Source organism: Plutella xylostella, chromosome 7 (genome assembly GCF_932276165.1).
Source record: "Plutella xylostella chromosome 7, ilPluXylo3.1, whole genome shotgun sequence".
NCBI lineage: Eukaryota > Metazoa > Arthropoda > Insecta > Lepidoptera > Plutellidae > Plutella > Plutella xylostella.
In genome coordinates, this window is record NC_063987.1 from 1,327,944 (window position 1) to 1,345,347 (window position 17,404).

General features: G+C 36.5%; 1 protein-coding gene across 1 annotated transcript in view; it reads right to left on the bottom strand.

Moving 5' to 3' along the window:
* Window positions 1-4,923: 4,923 nt before the first annotated feature.
* LOC105380477 (aryl hydrocarbon receptor) overlaps window positions 4,924-17,404 on the bottom strand; it is a 98,501-nt gene continuing 86,020 nt past the window's right edge. Inside the window, exons 4-9 of the mRNA XM_048622060.1 lie at window positions 15,673-15,762; window positions 11,316-11,525; window positions 10,706-10,893; window positions 10,101-10,285; window positions 7,346-7,487; window positions 4,924-6,913 (exon numbers count right to left, since the gene is read on the bottom strand). Of these exons, the coding sequence (XP_048478017.1) occupies window positions 6,124-6,913; window positions 7,346-7,487; window positions 10,101-10,285; window positions 10,706-10,893; window positions 11,316-11,525; window positions 15,673-15,762 (1,605 nt within the window). The 3' untranslated portion in view covers window positions 4,924-6,123. The remainder of the gene's footprint in view (window positions 6,914-7,345; window positions 7,488-10,100; window positions 10,286-10,705; window positions 10,894-11,315; window positions 11,526-15,672; window positions 15,763-17,404) is intronic.

Below are 17,404 nucleotides of genomic sequence, written 5' to 3' on the forward strand. Positions count from 1 at the left end.
CACTCGCAGAAGATGTTACCATTGTTGAATACAATTAGATTTACTGAAAATAAACCACGATGAACGCAAAAAATCAAAAATACTAAGGTGTTGATTTTCCGCGTGCTGAATTGTGACGCTCTGTCATTCAAAACCAGTCACAGTTTCATTGGATTCGCTATCCTTTTCTATCTTGCCAAATTTCCGTAAGGGATTTTCTTCTCCCTCGCTCGCTTTGTTCGTCTATACGCTAGTATATACTAAGTCTATGACTGCAACTAATTTTTATAAATCGGTGGGCCTTTCTGGCCCACTACCCCGCCAGAGGGGAACGTCTGCCTATTTCGTCTCCAGACCATTCATACTCAATGTGTGACATAGGTAAATTCAATCGGGAGATAGTCATGTCCGCAATGGACAACATTTCAAAAAACTAATGCTGCTATAAACCGAAAACCATTTCGAGATTTAGCTCTAAAGGCCACAAAAAAAAATGTTTTTGTATTATTTGGATGTAGGGTAAACTACCCTATTGTTGACACCCCTCCATTTATTGACACAGCGCGGAATAATTAAAGAAAACAAGACAACGCTTCGTTCCATTTAGTTATATTTATCTTTGAATGCAGCAGTATTAGTTATTCTGTAATGGTAACACTCGGCAGTCATTTTTACAGCAATGGCTGACCAATAAAACATAGACAATTCGTGCCTCTCCGTTGCTTCTTTAAATTCCGCCATCTTGGATCGCTTTTTGCAAAGGACAGTGGCTACTTTAGGAATAAATTTGAAAGTATTTCTTAAAAAAATGGTTAAATTTGTTATTTGGACTGAAAAGGGAACAAAATTCCTTTTCCATTTCTTACCTCAAAAACCACTTATTTTCGGTTTTAACTTCGAATTTAGGTGGTGTCAATTATAGGTAGCACTTTTGGTATATTTTCCTAATATTGACATATTGGGTCAATAATTGGAAGGAATGTTTTTTGTTTTCATGCTAATATTTTAGCTTTTTCCGGTAGTATATCCTATAATGATCACGTTGACACTATTTAATCATTTATCCCACACGAATTTCCAATTCATGACACAGTGTCAATACAGTGAAATCCAATTATCGACATAGTGTCAGTAATCTATTTCCCTATTATTGACATGTCTATATATAGGCAAAGTGTCAATAATTACGCTCATAAACGATAAATATTTTTATGGGAGCTTACCATAAAAGTGGCAGTGAGAAGTGAAGCAGAAAAAAAACTTTTTCTGCTTCACTTCTCACTGCCTTTCTGCAACCTATATGAAGTCGTCTGACTATCAGGTGGCCTGCCAACTGCTCTACGTCCACCTGTCATCATTTTGCCTGGCCAAAAGTGTCCTGCACACTTCCCACCCAGCTGAATCCACCTCGTAATCTGTTTAAACTGGGATTCTGACCCGGCGGGTAAACAATTATCAAGATAGGTGTTAAGATTCACAAAATTTAATGATATCCAGCTGTATCGTTCGTTTCGATTGGGACACTGGACATTACCTTAGTCTTGAACATGTTTATCTACAGGCCAACCCTCAAGGATGCTACGTGTAGTTCTGCGAGCATAAACTGGAGATATCAGAGGCATATTCATGATTCTTCATCAAAATAAATATGCGACAAAGCTACACCACACTTTTTCTTTGGCCTTTCTCTTCCAGCAAGTACTTACCAGGTCTAAGATCAGCCTCGGTCCTGACGGCCAAAAAGCATGCTATGTCACGCTTGCCTGTTCGTTACCTCCACTCGAGAACTCAATTACTCCAACTGTCTTTCTTCTTGGGTGGCTGGCCTATTGGCATCTCACATTGGATCTCTGATGGATCGATTACACCAGTTCAGTCCGCATTACGACTTTATATCGGTGGACCTATTAGCCCAGCTGTGACCACGTTTCTGGACCATATGGCATCAGCAGCAGGACGCACTAGCTGGAACCTTTGAGAAATCATGAGACGAAGCAGCCTAACTCAGTGGGACTAGTCTGCTAGCATTAGCATTAGATGCAGTATATATGGTATGTCAGATAACTAGCTGATGACTTATGGTATGTGACACTTATGGTGTTTCAATATATCACCGTGATATACCAAATAGAGAACCGGACCCATGGTACCCTCTCAAAGGTTTAATTCCTGTTTAAAACGGTTTTTATTACCTAATATCAAGCATGTCAATAATTGGTACAGGAGGTGTCATAAATTGGAAAACCCGTGTCAATAATTGGGAAATAGGGGTTCTTTCAAATTTATAGCTGATAATAAAAAACTAAGACTATAGGGTAATTGTTTTGTCAAAAATATTATAAATGAATATACACCTGAGACCGCTACGGAAAAAATACCACAATACTAATATTTTATGCGTATTTATGGCCAGTTTTGGAGACGACTCGTCTTAAAGTGTCAATAATTGGGTAGTTTACCCTATCATTTTCGAGAAAATCATAAAATAGTAAAAAAAGTGCTGATGACGTCATGCATCAGGTCCGATGCATTTTGATGATCAAAGCCTATAGATTTAAAAACAAAGTACCTAACTGTCACTTTCATTTTTGATTGACGTTGACGTTTTATCGTGACGTTGTTGTTTATTTGGGTCATTTTCATTAATTCTGTTCTGACACTTTCTGACTATTTTTTATATTTATTATTAAGAGATGACCTTTATATAATATGTCCCAGAGCATGCCACCGCCTACACAGCTGAAATACATGATAAGTACGTACTTTCCATCATCAGAATTTTTACATGATAAGTACGTACTTTCCATCATCACAAATATCAAGGTTATTTGAAAATGACCCATTTGTTGGTTGGCATGTAAACAAAGTTTAAATGTCACTTGTCAATGTCATTTATGTTTTTTTGCGAGACTCAGGCAATAGACAAAAATCAAAATTGAGCCTAATATGTGACGTCACTTCCGGTTTTAAAATAATTAACTTTAAAGTTAAAAATAACATGCAAAAATTTATGTATATACAAAATAAAAAAATACGGGTCCCCTAATTTTCTGTAAACTTTCCGAAAATATAGGGTAAAGAAAATGAAATGTTGTCCATTTTTAAACGACCTATGCCATCTATAAAACTTAGTTAACACTATAACTAAGTAGAGCAGGGAGTTAGCTAACACAAGCTTCACGGCTCATGAATCTTGTTACCAAGTTGGTGAATAAAGTGTAGTTCTCTTTGAAGTTCCTTTCACTAGCTGTAGATGGCGTTAAAAATACACTTTCATAAAATATCTTTACCATACACGTAAAGAAAAAAACTGGAGTCCGCACCACCACTGAAGTATCCGGCGAAATCGGGAACTATTTAATTATAGTGTAACCAGGAAAAGTGTGACCTGGACTTTTTATTTTTTATTTCATATAGCCACATTCTATTCCATTCTATTATGGCCACATTATTTCTCATAGTTTATGTAGGTACCAGTTATAATACAAAGTCCTTGAGGTACCTATATGGTTTTTTTTTAAGGAAATAAAAAAAAGAGTCAGTGGCATGAAAAATTTATTTGATTATCTTTTAATTATCAATACTATGCTAAAATAAATACAGAAATCGTTTGAATAGCATCATCTTATTTATATTATGTTCAATTAAATAATTGCTAATTATATTTTTTTACCTTACAAACTACTTATTTATGTACAATTCGATAGAGTAAGAGCAAACTGGTTTTAATATTATTAATAATAATTCGTGTGTTCAATTTATAATAATAATTTCAGATGATATTGGTAATGATACCTAAGGAATAAGGATACACTTTTTGGAAGTAAATAAATACATACTCTTAAATAGATAATCATTCATCATACAAATTTTGACCCATAATCATGCGAATCACATGATAAAGTATATACGAGGTCAAGTGGGATAAGAAGGAACACCGGGCGTAAAGAAACAAGACATGAAAATTTGACTGTAGGTACAGAAGGCCTAGCACGGGGTGCAAGACGCTCACGTCAAAAAGTGAGAAAAGTTTCCGTCGCACTCGCTCTCGAAGCCGTGAACCATGTAGGTTTATTTGTCTATATTCGTCTTGATGTCTCTAGTTTAGGAAGAGTCCCCGAGTGTTTTTTACTACTTTTGTTACCTACTTAGCTCACCTGACCTTGTAAGTACCTATTTTTATAGATACATTTGGATGTTGCTAAGAAAATGTTACCTAAAAATGAATGCTACATAAATTCTTTAAAATCATGTGTACAGAAATATTAAATTGTTACGATTGACCCTTGTATATAAAAACATGACCGGTTGGTTACTGCCCGTCTAGTAAAGGTTTGTTAGTTTGACGAAAACTATAAAAGTTTACGTTTTCTCGCATACAAAGTGGCGCCTCTAGCGGAAACTATTGTGAAACTATTGACAGATAATGTATGCAGATGACAGAAGAAAACCGAAACTTTTTTCGTTTTCTTAAATTGCAAAACCCGTACTAAAGGCCCTGTTAATTATAGCCGAAAGTACCGAAGTATCAATGGAATTTAACAGTTCTTACAAGGTTCTTCTTACTAACAAAACAAAATTGGACCATTGACTTAAAAATAACAATAATGTGACCGTGAAATTTCAAAATGGAAGATAACGATTTATCTGTATTTAAAAGTTGTTATAATTATTTAATTCAAACAAAACTGAACAAATTACATTCATGTAATTTTCACATGAATCTGAAAATTACCAAAATATTCTAAGCGGTTCAACTTGGATAGCTGAATGATAAAAGAAGTTACTAAAATATTTTCTAAAGTTGATTAACATGATGAATTCCAAACAAAGTTTTTTCAGTTGGGGGTGTAAAGTAAATAAATATAACAACTCTTAGAATAGTATTACAAAAATAATTTCTGGAGAATTTATATTTAATTTCCAACCCGTATTGACAATGTTTAGGCATAATAAGAAGACGAAATTATTTATTTGAACCCTCTCTTATAAAGTTGTGCCTTTTTACTACTCAGCCACTCAGTAGGAAGTAATATTGATTACTTAGCTGATTCAATAAATAAAGAAAATGTAAAAAGATGAACCTACAAAATAAATATTAAGTTATGTAAAACATATTCATGAAAAAGTAAAAGTCATAAACAGAAAGTCTGCTAATTAAATGACAATAATAAGTAAGGCACAACTTTGTAATTAAGGAACAAGTTTTAATACTACAAATAAGTTAATACTAGGAAAACGGCGATTTCGGAAGATAATTCTCAAAACGAAGATCTTGCACTGCCAACGGTGAGGGTCACTGTAGCACAATGAAAAATAGATTCTGTTACATTACAAATAAATACTGGAATTGTATTGGAAAGGACTTTATCACAAAGATGAAAACTCATTTACAAAAAAACTTGTGCTTGGACAAAAACGCGTTGGCAGTGCGTTGCGATGCTCTCACTACGTTATATTATACTGTGTGTTTATAATTATGTGCAAATTGATATGTATTTTCTCATACATAAAACATCGTTGAATATGAAAATGAAATGAAGGAACGACATAAATAAATTTAATTATAAATTAACGGTACATTGCGGTGGCAGTGGCTAAATAAATATGAATAATGCGATAACTTATTCCACATAACATTGTGATTCGGATTCAAATTCCATAGTTCCATTAACAATACAAAGTACTGGAGCAAGCTGTGATGATGCAAAGCCGCCAAACACTTCAAGCAAGCTTCAAACTTTAAAAATATTTACATCTAAATCTAACCTAAGTGTAAATTGCATCGTGAAAAATAATAATACAAATCGACTATCATAATATTTGGATAAGATTCTTGTATCTTTCTCATTAATATACAATAAAATTTATCTACAAGAAGATATAGAAGGACCCTGTTTTAGTCAATAAGACCCCATCGAAATTATGGTCTCGAAGCGAAACGGCGAGGTATTATCTAGGATTTCGAAGAAACGAAAAATGGTAACAAATACAATTTAATTAAACACCCCTTCCTCACGCGAAGGAAACACCCAAGATTGCACAAAGTAAATACATTCACGGAAAAACTCACTGCCTCAATCTCATCAAAGACAAGGAAACAAAACAAAAGAGCGGCAAAACAAAACCCGACCAACTCTAGCATCACTGAGTCGCCTCAGCCGTGTGGTACGCGTGCGATGGGTGATAGCGCCATACCTGAGGCGGGGAGTATTCGACCGGCACCTCCTGAGCCGCTCCACCAGCACCCCACATCAGCACCGTCTGCCGAGGCATCTCCGAGGACGGCTGCTGCTGCATCCTCTCATGATCCGCTGACCCGCTTGACCCACCAGGACTGGGGCCGGCCACCACACTCGGTGACCTTCTGTCCACGCCACCAACCGGACTCATATACCGACCGGAACTGTCCATATACGTGTAGTCTCTTGAAGGAGGTCGGTAAGGGACAGACGGAGCCACTTCATACCCTGGAGGCGGTGGTGCCGGCTCCAAAAACCCATTCGGAGCGTAAGGAGTGTAGTGGTAGCTCAAAGGCTTGTATTGGTGGAAGATGTTGTCGGCTGACAGGAATCTGTCGTCTAGCGGTGGCGGCGCATAATGAAGGGCCGGTGCTGGTGGGTATTCTCCATATGGTGTTGGATAGGCGCCGTTGAGGTTGGTATACGCGGCTGCGACAGCGTCTGCCGCTAGGTAATCCACAGGTGGCGGTGCTGGGGTGGTTGGCACCCGTCTTTTGTTTCTGCAGGTTGACAAGAAGTCTCTGAGTTGGGTCTTGTAGCGGCGCGCGGTGCGAGGCGGTGTGGTGGGCGCGGTCTCACAGCCAGATAGCTGCTCTGACTCGGAGAAGTATAAGCTGGTCAGTCCTGTGTCGAGGTAGCTCACTTTGAAGTCCATTGTTCTTTTGCCGAGCAGGTCTCTGCCTTCTTCTTCCCTGTGGGGTGAAGTTAAGGGGTTATAGTTACAAGTTTACAACAGCTTGATTCTTGGTTATTTTGGTTTGAATATCATAAAGCAGATAATCTGTTTAATAATATGCACTATGTACTATATCCCCCTCAGGGCCCTAGTCATATTGACAATGCTACTTGAGAGTGGTCATTTCAGTGACCTTATGATGATGGTGGTACGGTAGCAGAGCATCAATAACCAATAGATACTCCAATCAGTTTTCCAGCCATAAATGACAAGGTTTGCGCTGGGGCTGTAAAGTCTAGGGCAAAGAAACCTGACTACGCCCAGGAAGCATTACACTCACGAGCAACAAAATATTTCCAGTGACATATGGAACGTCAATGGCAGGTGGAACTTTTTCAACTCACGTGAGTGTAGAAGGTAAAATTTAATCAGTGACTAATCAACTCACATGAGCGGGCGGTGCGTGCTGATAACGAAGTCTGGCTTGGAGTTCTTGTAGACGAGCCGCGAGGAGGTCTGCAGCCACTGCCACGGACCCTCCTTGCTCTGGAAGCGATACGCGATCATGCCGGAAGCACCGGTTTTGAGTACTGGAACAAAAGAAGAAGGTGGTGAAACAAGAGTTGATAGAGATATTATACGTAGTAGTATAGTAGACAAAATAAGGTCTACGGAAGCACTTGTTTTTAATACTAGAACAATACGAAGTTGGTGAAACGAGAGTGGTGCAGGACCAAAAAAATTAACAAAGATATAGCTACAAAATAAGTTCTTGATAGATGGGCGATAAATAACAGATGAATTTGAACAAAAATAAGGTCATAAATTGATGATAATGATTAATGATAGGATATAATATACCTACTTAATAATGTAATTGTGTTTTTTGGGTGTAGATAACTAAAAAGTTAAATAAATAAATAAGTAAATAAACTTATTTGTATTTGTATGTACAAATATATCCCGCTGTATTATTTTCCAGACCTAAGAAACTCATCACCCCAAAATGTAAGTACACAGTATACTACGCGTGTTTTGAAACTATACAAGGCCAGAACGCAGAGGTTGGGACTGCTCGCGTATATTTTCAAATTAAAATGGTGCCATGATTTACTTGAAAGTATACAAGGCCATTACGCACTAATCGCGTATATTTTCAAGTAAGTTGGGCCAAAATTATGGCTTGAAAATATACTGCAGCAGTTACCACTGCGTACTAATCGTGTATATTTTCAAGCGCCAAGCGGCAATGCGAGCACTTGAAACTATACGTGATTAGTTACCAGGTAGCCCTTTTGAATTGTTGCTCTCTCTTTCTTCCATGCGAAATAGTAATAAGTTTATTGCTTTCTAAACATTGCATCATCATTCCGCACTAGGCATTAATTTCGTAACGTGTTTTTGTTTACATCGTAAGTTAAAAAGTAAACTGATATTAAACTGTAGAACTGTTGTTAATAGTAAAAATTATCTCATGAGAGGGTGTAGAACAATTAATAAAAGACAATTACGGTGAATTCAAAACTTGATGAAAAATATGTCTATAATAGGTCTATAGGGTAACACCTACTACACTCACGAGCAATGAATAAGTCCAAGTAGCAAAAAGTCAACACCAAATGACCCAAAATTTTTTAAACCATTAAATTTAAAATTTGATCCAAATTTACTATTTTAGTTGGTTATAATAATATTTTGATGCGCTGTTAAATGCACTTTAATATTGCCGAGGGCGTCATTAAGCTAGTCTAATCCGTTCAGGAGTGTAGTAGGTATTACTCTTAATTCATTTAAATAATAAGATATTAGTAGGTATGCTTACTTGCAAGTATGATTGCTATAAATATCAATTTATCAATCAAATTAGAGCTTGTTCATCTTCATTTATTATCATTTTATAGGTATAACAGGCAGAACAAGTCAATTGTAGTCATTTACATTTACCGAAATAGTTAAGTAAATTAGAATCAGCATGTAGGTATAAATTATATGCGACAAGTACGCCAATCAAGCAATATGCGTAATAGCAATGTATATTTTCAAGTACGATTCAGTAAATCCCAACTTGAAAGTATACGCGATTTGTACGCACAAATCGTGTATATTTTCAAGTAAAATATTTATTTTTTTCACTTGAAACTATACAGTGCTAGTACACTATGGGTGCGTTCTGGCCTTGTATAGTTTCAAAACACGCGTATACTACAGCATAAAGACTGAATCGTCACTTTCATATTTTTCCTCTCACTCATAGCTACGCCAATTAGTCAGTTCTACTAAAGTTTCTTGTCATTATTGATATTATCTGTTTGCAAACTTGCAGCATTCAATTAAGAAAGGTGTCCAATTTACAAGTACAAAAGGGTTTTTATAATTTGCCATTTCACATTTTGGTCACGTTTTCTACCGCATTATTATTAAAATAAATACAACAGGTTCCCTGTATATGTGATGTAATATTTGCTCTAGTAACGAGTATTTTGCCGTGTTATAGGACTTAATTAGACTCAAACCGTCCAATTATCTGACGATACTTCATGAATAATTGAGCAGCAGAACGACATTCTTAAAACAAATATCGGGAAAGATCGTCTAGAAATTCCCTGTTATCAATATGATAATGCTCATAACACGTTATTACTCAGATGGTAAAGATAATATTAAGTCATAAAACATGGTGTTGCAGTTTGCACAAGTGTTATTATACTTTACAAATTATTTTTTCATTGTTAGTAAGTATTGGTTGTAACTAGTAATAAGACCAATACACATCATCGCCCTTGACAATTGATATGTTTTATAAGAATCGATAAAAGTTGGAAGATAGCGAAGACTTTACAATAACGAAGAAAAGGCTCCTGGCGTAACATGCGTAAAACGTAATCATTTATAGTTTTCAAAAAGTACCAAAGTTTGTACTAGAGCTACAGATGTTTAGCGCTGTCAAATACCTTATCATCATCATCAGCCATACAGGTAGACGGGTTCTCTTGTGTTATGTTTGTCATAGAAGACAAGTAGTCCACTACTAGACATACTCTTCACAACACCATCACACTCCCGTTAATAAACTTCCCCCCTCATTCATAAAAAAGTTACTGGACGCTTTAGCTATTGAACTGTTTTGTCACTCTCTGTCAAAGAACAAATTGTTCTCTTTCAGAGAGTGACAAAACAGTTCAATAGCTAAAGCGTCCAGTAACTTTTTTTATGAATAAGGGGGTACGTGTAGACTTTTGAGAAGTGTGATAGTGAAGTAAATAGCCATGTAAATTCCTTACATTCCTGGTGAGCGCTGGCGACGTAGGCGAGGTCGTCGTAGTGCACGAGGTCGTAGCCGCCCATGTTGGCCAGCTCCGCGTCCGTGTAGCCCAGCAGCATCTTGCCTCTAGAAAGGATATGGAAAATGTATGTAAGAATTATGTCTAATATTCATAGTAAGCAGTCCAGTCCACTTACCCGCTCCAGCGTTGTGGACAAGACCCTAAACACTACCTTCATTGAAAGGAGACCCCATGCCTGACATGTATATTATTTTACTACTTTGTCGGGGCCGTTAATTTCTATATCTAATCTATGCAAAATATCAGCTTGATATCTGTACTCATTACTGAGATAAAAGGTGGTGACAGTCAGACAAACGGACAACAAAGTGATCCTATAAGAGCTCCTCCTTTCCTTTTTAGGCGAACTTTTAGACACTTACGACGAAACCAGAAATTAAGAAGTTCCAGTTACATATGAAACGTCCGTGGCAGATGGAACTTTTTCTTTGTTCTTGAGTGCATAGACCTAAAAATCCACTCACCTCTGGTCCATAGAAACCAGCGACAGGTCCAACTTGTGTTTGCTCTTGAACATGACCTCCTTCTGCGGGATCTCGAGCAGGCTGGGTGGGCCGAACGGCGCACAGATCGCGAACAGGGCTAGTGGCGGCTCCTCCGTCTTCTTGTTCTGCCCGTGGAGCACCTTGACTCGGCCCCGGATGTCTAGCCTCTGTGGGTTATTAAAATATATAAATAATATGTGGGGACAATCTCACACACCATCCGAATCCAAACTGGGAAGAATCTATAATATGGGTATCGGACAGCTGATATATCTACACAGATACTTAATATCTTCTGCCCCGACCGGGAAACTTCATAAAACTAGAGTTACCTATAGTTAAAATAGATTTTCAGAAAAATATATTAGACAGAGTAAATATATTAAAAGAGTTCTAGTGGCTTCCAAAGGGCTACATCATCTTCATCATAATCATCAACACTAATTTTAATCATCCACAGCTGGACGCCTCTCCCAAGGAGCGCCACAACACTCAGCATACCTAACACATTATGATTGGCTACTTGTCTAACTTAACCAAAATATTTATTTTTCATCTACATGTACAACAAAAATCAAACAAAACTCACCAAAAACCCTGACGTGTTATCGAGCAGACATCGAAACCGAACGGTAAAACTTCTCTCCAGCAAATGCGCTCTCTCTGGCCTCAACGCGTCTTGTAGGGTCAGGCTGCTGGCTTCAGGGGGCAGGAAGGAGTTCCACAGCAACTGTCTCTGTAGCTCCTCGCGGTCTTCTGAATGTACTAGCTCGTAGACTGACTGGTGGACTATGTCTGACTGGAATGAAGATAGTTCTGGATTGAGATTTCAGGGTTTTGATAACTGGTAAGGTGGATGAATAGTTGGGGAAACTTAAGTTCGATCTTTAATGATACAAAATTATCTTGTTCGTAAATTGCTCTGTTAAATTAATTGTTATCACACCCACGTCGTTTGACCTTTTGGTAACAAGTTAGGCCTACATTTCAATAAAAATATCCCAAAAAGCAAGTCACGTATTAAACCATAAATCAATAAAATCAACGATGAAACCCAAAAGGTAACCATTATAGAATTATCTGTGCACGGTCATCAATAGACAGTAATATGTTAATTTTCCTGACAAGGCCAAAACAATTGATACCCTCTTTCATTATCAGTAGAGCATAAATTCGTTGATCAGCCGAAATGTGCATTAGTTACACGTCATATAGCAAACGGCCGTGTAAACAGCGTAAATAATGCGCCGACAGCAGATGATGCAAACACAAGACTAATTGATAATCAATGGGGCACCCCAGGGTAGTGTACTTGGTCCCCTCTTTTAGTTTAACTATGCAATAACAGAATACCTGTTAAATCGCTTATTCCCTACACATACATCGATGAATTTTAAATTAAGAACAGAAGATGATTAGTTGGCGCACACATGGATAGAATTTGTGTTAAAGGTGGTCTGTACCATGGAACCGAACATATTGTGATGTCAGAAGATGATTTGTTGGGTAATTGCATTTGGTTTTCATCCAAGGGTAGGGGTTGCTATGGTTTGTACCAAATGTTTTGTTGATACACCTTTGTTTTGGTCGAGGTTCTGCCGCGTTTTACTTTTGATTTTTATGGGGGTTTAGATTGATGACGATCATTTTGTTTTATAGTTTATTGTCGACAGTAAATCACGGTGTATTGTAACAGTAACGTTTACGGAAATGCGTGTAGAATGACGCATAATTGAATGGAAATTATGATTTTTATGTTTCACATTAAATTATATTTAAGGAATATAAGTAGAAGGTACTAGCGGATACTTTTCTTTAAAAGGTCACACTAAGTCACTTGTCCTCAATCCTTTTAAACTAAAACTTTATTATACACAAGTAATGAATGATAAAACAGAAGAAAATACTATTGTTCAAATCTTTCTTTTTTCAGCACCGTAATCTCAATTAAAAAACCAAATGACACAACCTTATCTCTCTACCTACAATCAACTCCACAAAAATCTAATTAGATAATTCACATCAGACCCTTTGCATTAGACCCATTAGGCGCAGTTGGATCAATAGCCACCACCTGGCGCGTTGGCTTGAAGGCAATCTACTGAGACCGACCCCCAGGAACTAGAGGTAATAATAGTAAAGGTTGAGTACGAATGCAGGGATGGAAAGCGAAAGTTACGGGATGATAGATAGAAATGAATGTATATTTCGGATTTACGCAGTTTGAAGCGGTTCAGAAGAGAAAGTGCGCTTAATCTAAAGCTACATTATAGCTTAGGTACTTTTTTAAATAAATAATTGAACCATACCATTGAAAATTACGACTTACACAATTAATACAGTATTCATATATTTTGGGGAATTTTGGAGTTACTTTTATACATAATTTAAACATGATGAAAAAGAAAAGCAGTATAAACAACCACATTTTACTCATACTTACCACATAAGTTCAGAGTTTACGCATTACAATTAGCTTCCCATAAAAACTATTCCAATTTCAATATTTTATAAAACCACCGATCTACAGAGGTGCTATTCCCCCGTAATTACCAACAATCAAGACATCTAAAGCTTTGACGGTTCAGTGACCAGCAGCCGACTGTACCCTTACGCACGTGTCACTACCCCAGGAGGCCTACTCTATACCAACCACGACCTTATTACCTTGACTTTGAGCTGCGAATGGTATAACAGCAGCTATTGCCGTAAAAGCCAAAGTAATGTCAGGAAGTAGCAAGTACCAGACATTACTGAGTTAATGATTTTTGAATCGATTCATTTTAATCGCAAACTATTCTCTGGTAAACCGAGCGAGCGTGGATACGCCATAGAGTAGAGAAGAGTAGACGTGGCCTTTTACAGTGCCACAAACTTATCTGTTCCGGTGACAGCGTACATAAATGTCTAATATTTCTTCATTCTCATCAGATTTTAAGTTTGCTCGTATTGTTAATTCGCTCTTGCGGTGTTAATAAACCCATCTAATCTTTAACAATATACAATTCATTAGTAAATAATGAGATATGGATCAATATAGTTCGCTCTCACCGGAACAGATAAGTTTGTCGCACTATATTTGATGGTTGACTGAAGTTGTGATGACATATATCGTGAGGAATAAAAAATTACCAGTAACATAATGACACGGCTAAGACAAGTGGAACTTTTTCATTGCTGGAGAGTGTAATAATCTCAGAACTAAGCAACATTATGTATCTTTTACCTGTTGAAAAGTTGTGGTTGTCCGACTCTAGAAACTCTTAGCTGTTTTGAATGTGATGTGATATGACTTGTGTCAGTCTTCTTTATAAATTAAATTTACATTATTGAACCAACTTCGAGTCGAACGAAGGGATTACGGTATTGTTCAAATTCGCCAAAAGTATTGTATTGTAGTGTAGTATTGTTCAGGGACAAGATATGCATATACCTTTATATATGATATTATTATATCTAATCTACCTACGATCACTTCCAGCAGGTAATTTCTGGCGGTGCAAACAAAAACAGAAAGGGGGGAAGAAATAAAATTTATACGATTGTCGCCGAATGAAAGTTTTATAGCCATAGCAGGGGGAGTTTTGACGTGAACCAGGGGGTGGTGGCAGTGCCCCGATACGTACTTTATTAGCTTTGATACAGTTTTAATTTTAACTTAAAAAAAAAGATATATTCCCGTGCGATCATGAAAATGTCTGAAGATTTTTCCAATCAAAGTATTTCTTTATAACTAAATTAAGTAGGTAAGAATAGTAACTACTATTCCTACACGACATATAAAAACTAAGAATTATTATTACTTTGTCCGTAATTTTAGTTTATGACCTCATGAAACTAACCTTTGCCTTTAATTATGAAGAATTAATTAAATGAACCCACAGTTGTAAAGAAAAATATACATAAAAATATGACTAATAATTCACCGTTATTTACGCCCGCGATAGGCACAATTCGATAACAACTGCTTTTGGCGATAAGACCGCAGTAATATTTAATATGGCTTAAAGGCTTTTTGTGTGGACCTTTATCGGGGTTAATTAATAATTATATTATGTGTTTTTTTTCTAATGAGGTGAAACATACCCTTGAGGGTGCTTTGACCTGTTTTGATAAAAAATACGCATTACGCTATAGGTACAGAGGCTTTTGAAAGAGTAAATTATATAGTTACACGCAAGTCCCGTTTATCCCTGGAATTTTATTGAAATTAAATTTTAAATACATACACTCACGCGCAATGAAAAAGTTTCATTGCGAAAATCACCAAATTACTTCTAAAAGGAAAAACTAATTCAATGACGCCTTCTGCAATATTTAAGTACATTTTATGGTGCACCAGAATATTAACAACTAAAAACATTTATATTTGGTACAAATTTTCTATTAAATGTTTAAAAAAATTATTGCCATTTGCTGTCTGCATTTTGTAAGTGGAATTGTTTCTTTGCACGTGAGTGTATTTTCACAGGGGTGCACGAAAGCAGAACCTCCTCAATTGATGTATCACCTGTGGGGTTACCACCAGCGAACTTGAGCAATTAACAATCCCCAAGCAGCTTTGCTAGCTTGTCAAATCTGACATAACTTATATGGATCTGATAGATGTTTGGCAGCCGAGCGACGCTGCCTGCTTATGGATTGTTAATTGCTAATATGTCAGTGGTGGTTATTGGCTAAAGTCTATTTTTTATCTCAGATACTAAATTCAAAGACAGATTCCGAAACGGTTCCACATCACCGGTGTCCCATGAATGTTCCGCGATTTAGTGATATCGTTCAATTGGCTGACTATCTGCGGGACAATCGACTGTTGATGAACCGTTTCAGAATATGTTAATTTAATATCTGAGATGTAAAAAAATACTTTAGGTAGCTGTTACGCATTTACATGTGTGTGTGTGTGTGTGTGTGTCTGTAAGTGTGTGTGTGTGTATGATGCTTACCTGATGGAAGCCCAAATAGCTCTCGATGCTGTGTGTGGCGAAGAACACCTCTCCCTCGCACGTCAGGATCATCAGGAAGCCGTTCAGTGCCTGAAGTTGTAAAAAAACACAAATTTACAATACTAACCTAATAATCTTTCACTTATGAAAGGGGTGAAAATAAAATATGAAATTGGCAGAACGTTATCTGCTTGTTTCACATACAGATATGGGTACAAAGTTAATTTCAGAATGAGATAGATTTCATAATTTCGCCGGATACTAGCATTTTATTCTGACATCATATCACATCATTTTATTATGACCTGCAAGACCGACGACCTTAGACAAAAACTCGGTAGTGGCTGGGTGAGGACAAAGTGTTGAGATGGGTAGTAACAAACTGGTGATGATGATGAAGCTAACTAAATAATGAGCAACTGATGAGCATTTTTACCTTGTACATTGCAATAAATCAGTCTCTATAGTTGACACTGTGAGCTAAAATATTTCAGCTGACAAACCAATATTTCTTTTTAAGTCTGTAAAATGTGAAATCGTACATATTTTTCTTGCACTTGGACGACGTAAAATGGCGGTTCTGATTTATTGGAGACAGTCAATATTTCACTAATTTATTGCTTGTAAGTTGTACCTTTCGAAATTGCGCTACTGCATAAGGTATTGCTACGAATTGTGGTTTGTTTTTAACTAACCGTGTATTTTCTTTCGTTAGTTTAGGTAGGTTGTTTAGGTTAAAAAACTAGGTTACATAGCCTCAGTTCTTATACTGAGCTGTTCCTTATGTTTGCGAAATGTCTGAAAATTACACAGAAAAAATAAATAGAGGATTACCAGTCTGTCTGTTTAGTAGGTGCTATGTTTTTTTTTTCACTGCAATGCAGATTTTCACCGAAAAAGATAAATAAAATTATGATAATAAACACGAAAGATTGTAAGTAAGGTTGTTTTCACACAAAATCTACTAAACGGATTTTGATGAAATTTAGTATGCAGGAATCTGACTACTTCGTATCCACAAATCCCCACGGGAAACGGTAGTGGACGAATAGATGAAGGATCAGTAAGAGAGTCTAAGGCAAATTACCAAACATAATAATAAAAAAAACTGTTTCCATTATTACCTACTTCACACCTTAGCAATATCATGTACATCGCTATAAAACACCCGTTCTTATCCCATCTTTGTAACTCAATCGCATATCTTTTCACCTCTAGTTTTTAATCGACCCGATTAAAATCGAATAAACGCGAACGCAGTTAATAAATCAAACGTAATTTATAGGCTCACATTGTGTGTGAGTATTGATTTATGGCGGATCTGTCAAGACGAGACTTAAACGGGAATCAAGATTCACACGGAAGCTTCGCAACATAGATTTAAATAATTACTGAATGATTTACTGGTGTTCTGATAGTATTTATTGTGACACATCGAAATTATGTGCTGTATAGCTAAGAGATAAGTCGCAGATATTGTGTGTTTTACAAAAAGTTAGTTTTACTATGTATTAAATTTATTCTATAGTAAAATATGACAAGACTTATTTTTGTAGGCCTCAAATCTAACCTATAAGATAGGCAGTTTTATAATAGTATTATATTTATAGGTTCTCTTTTAGTTTAGGTTATTAATTAGTTTTAGTGCTTCGGTTTCTCCATTATCATTTGTCCATTGTCTATGCACATTATTATGGTGTGTAAATAAAGTCAGCCTATAAATTAATACCAA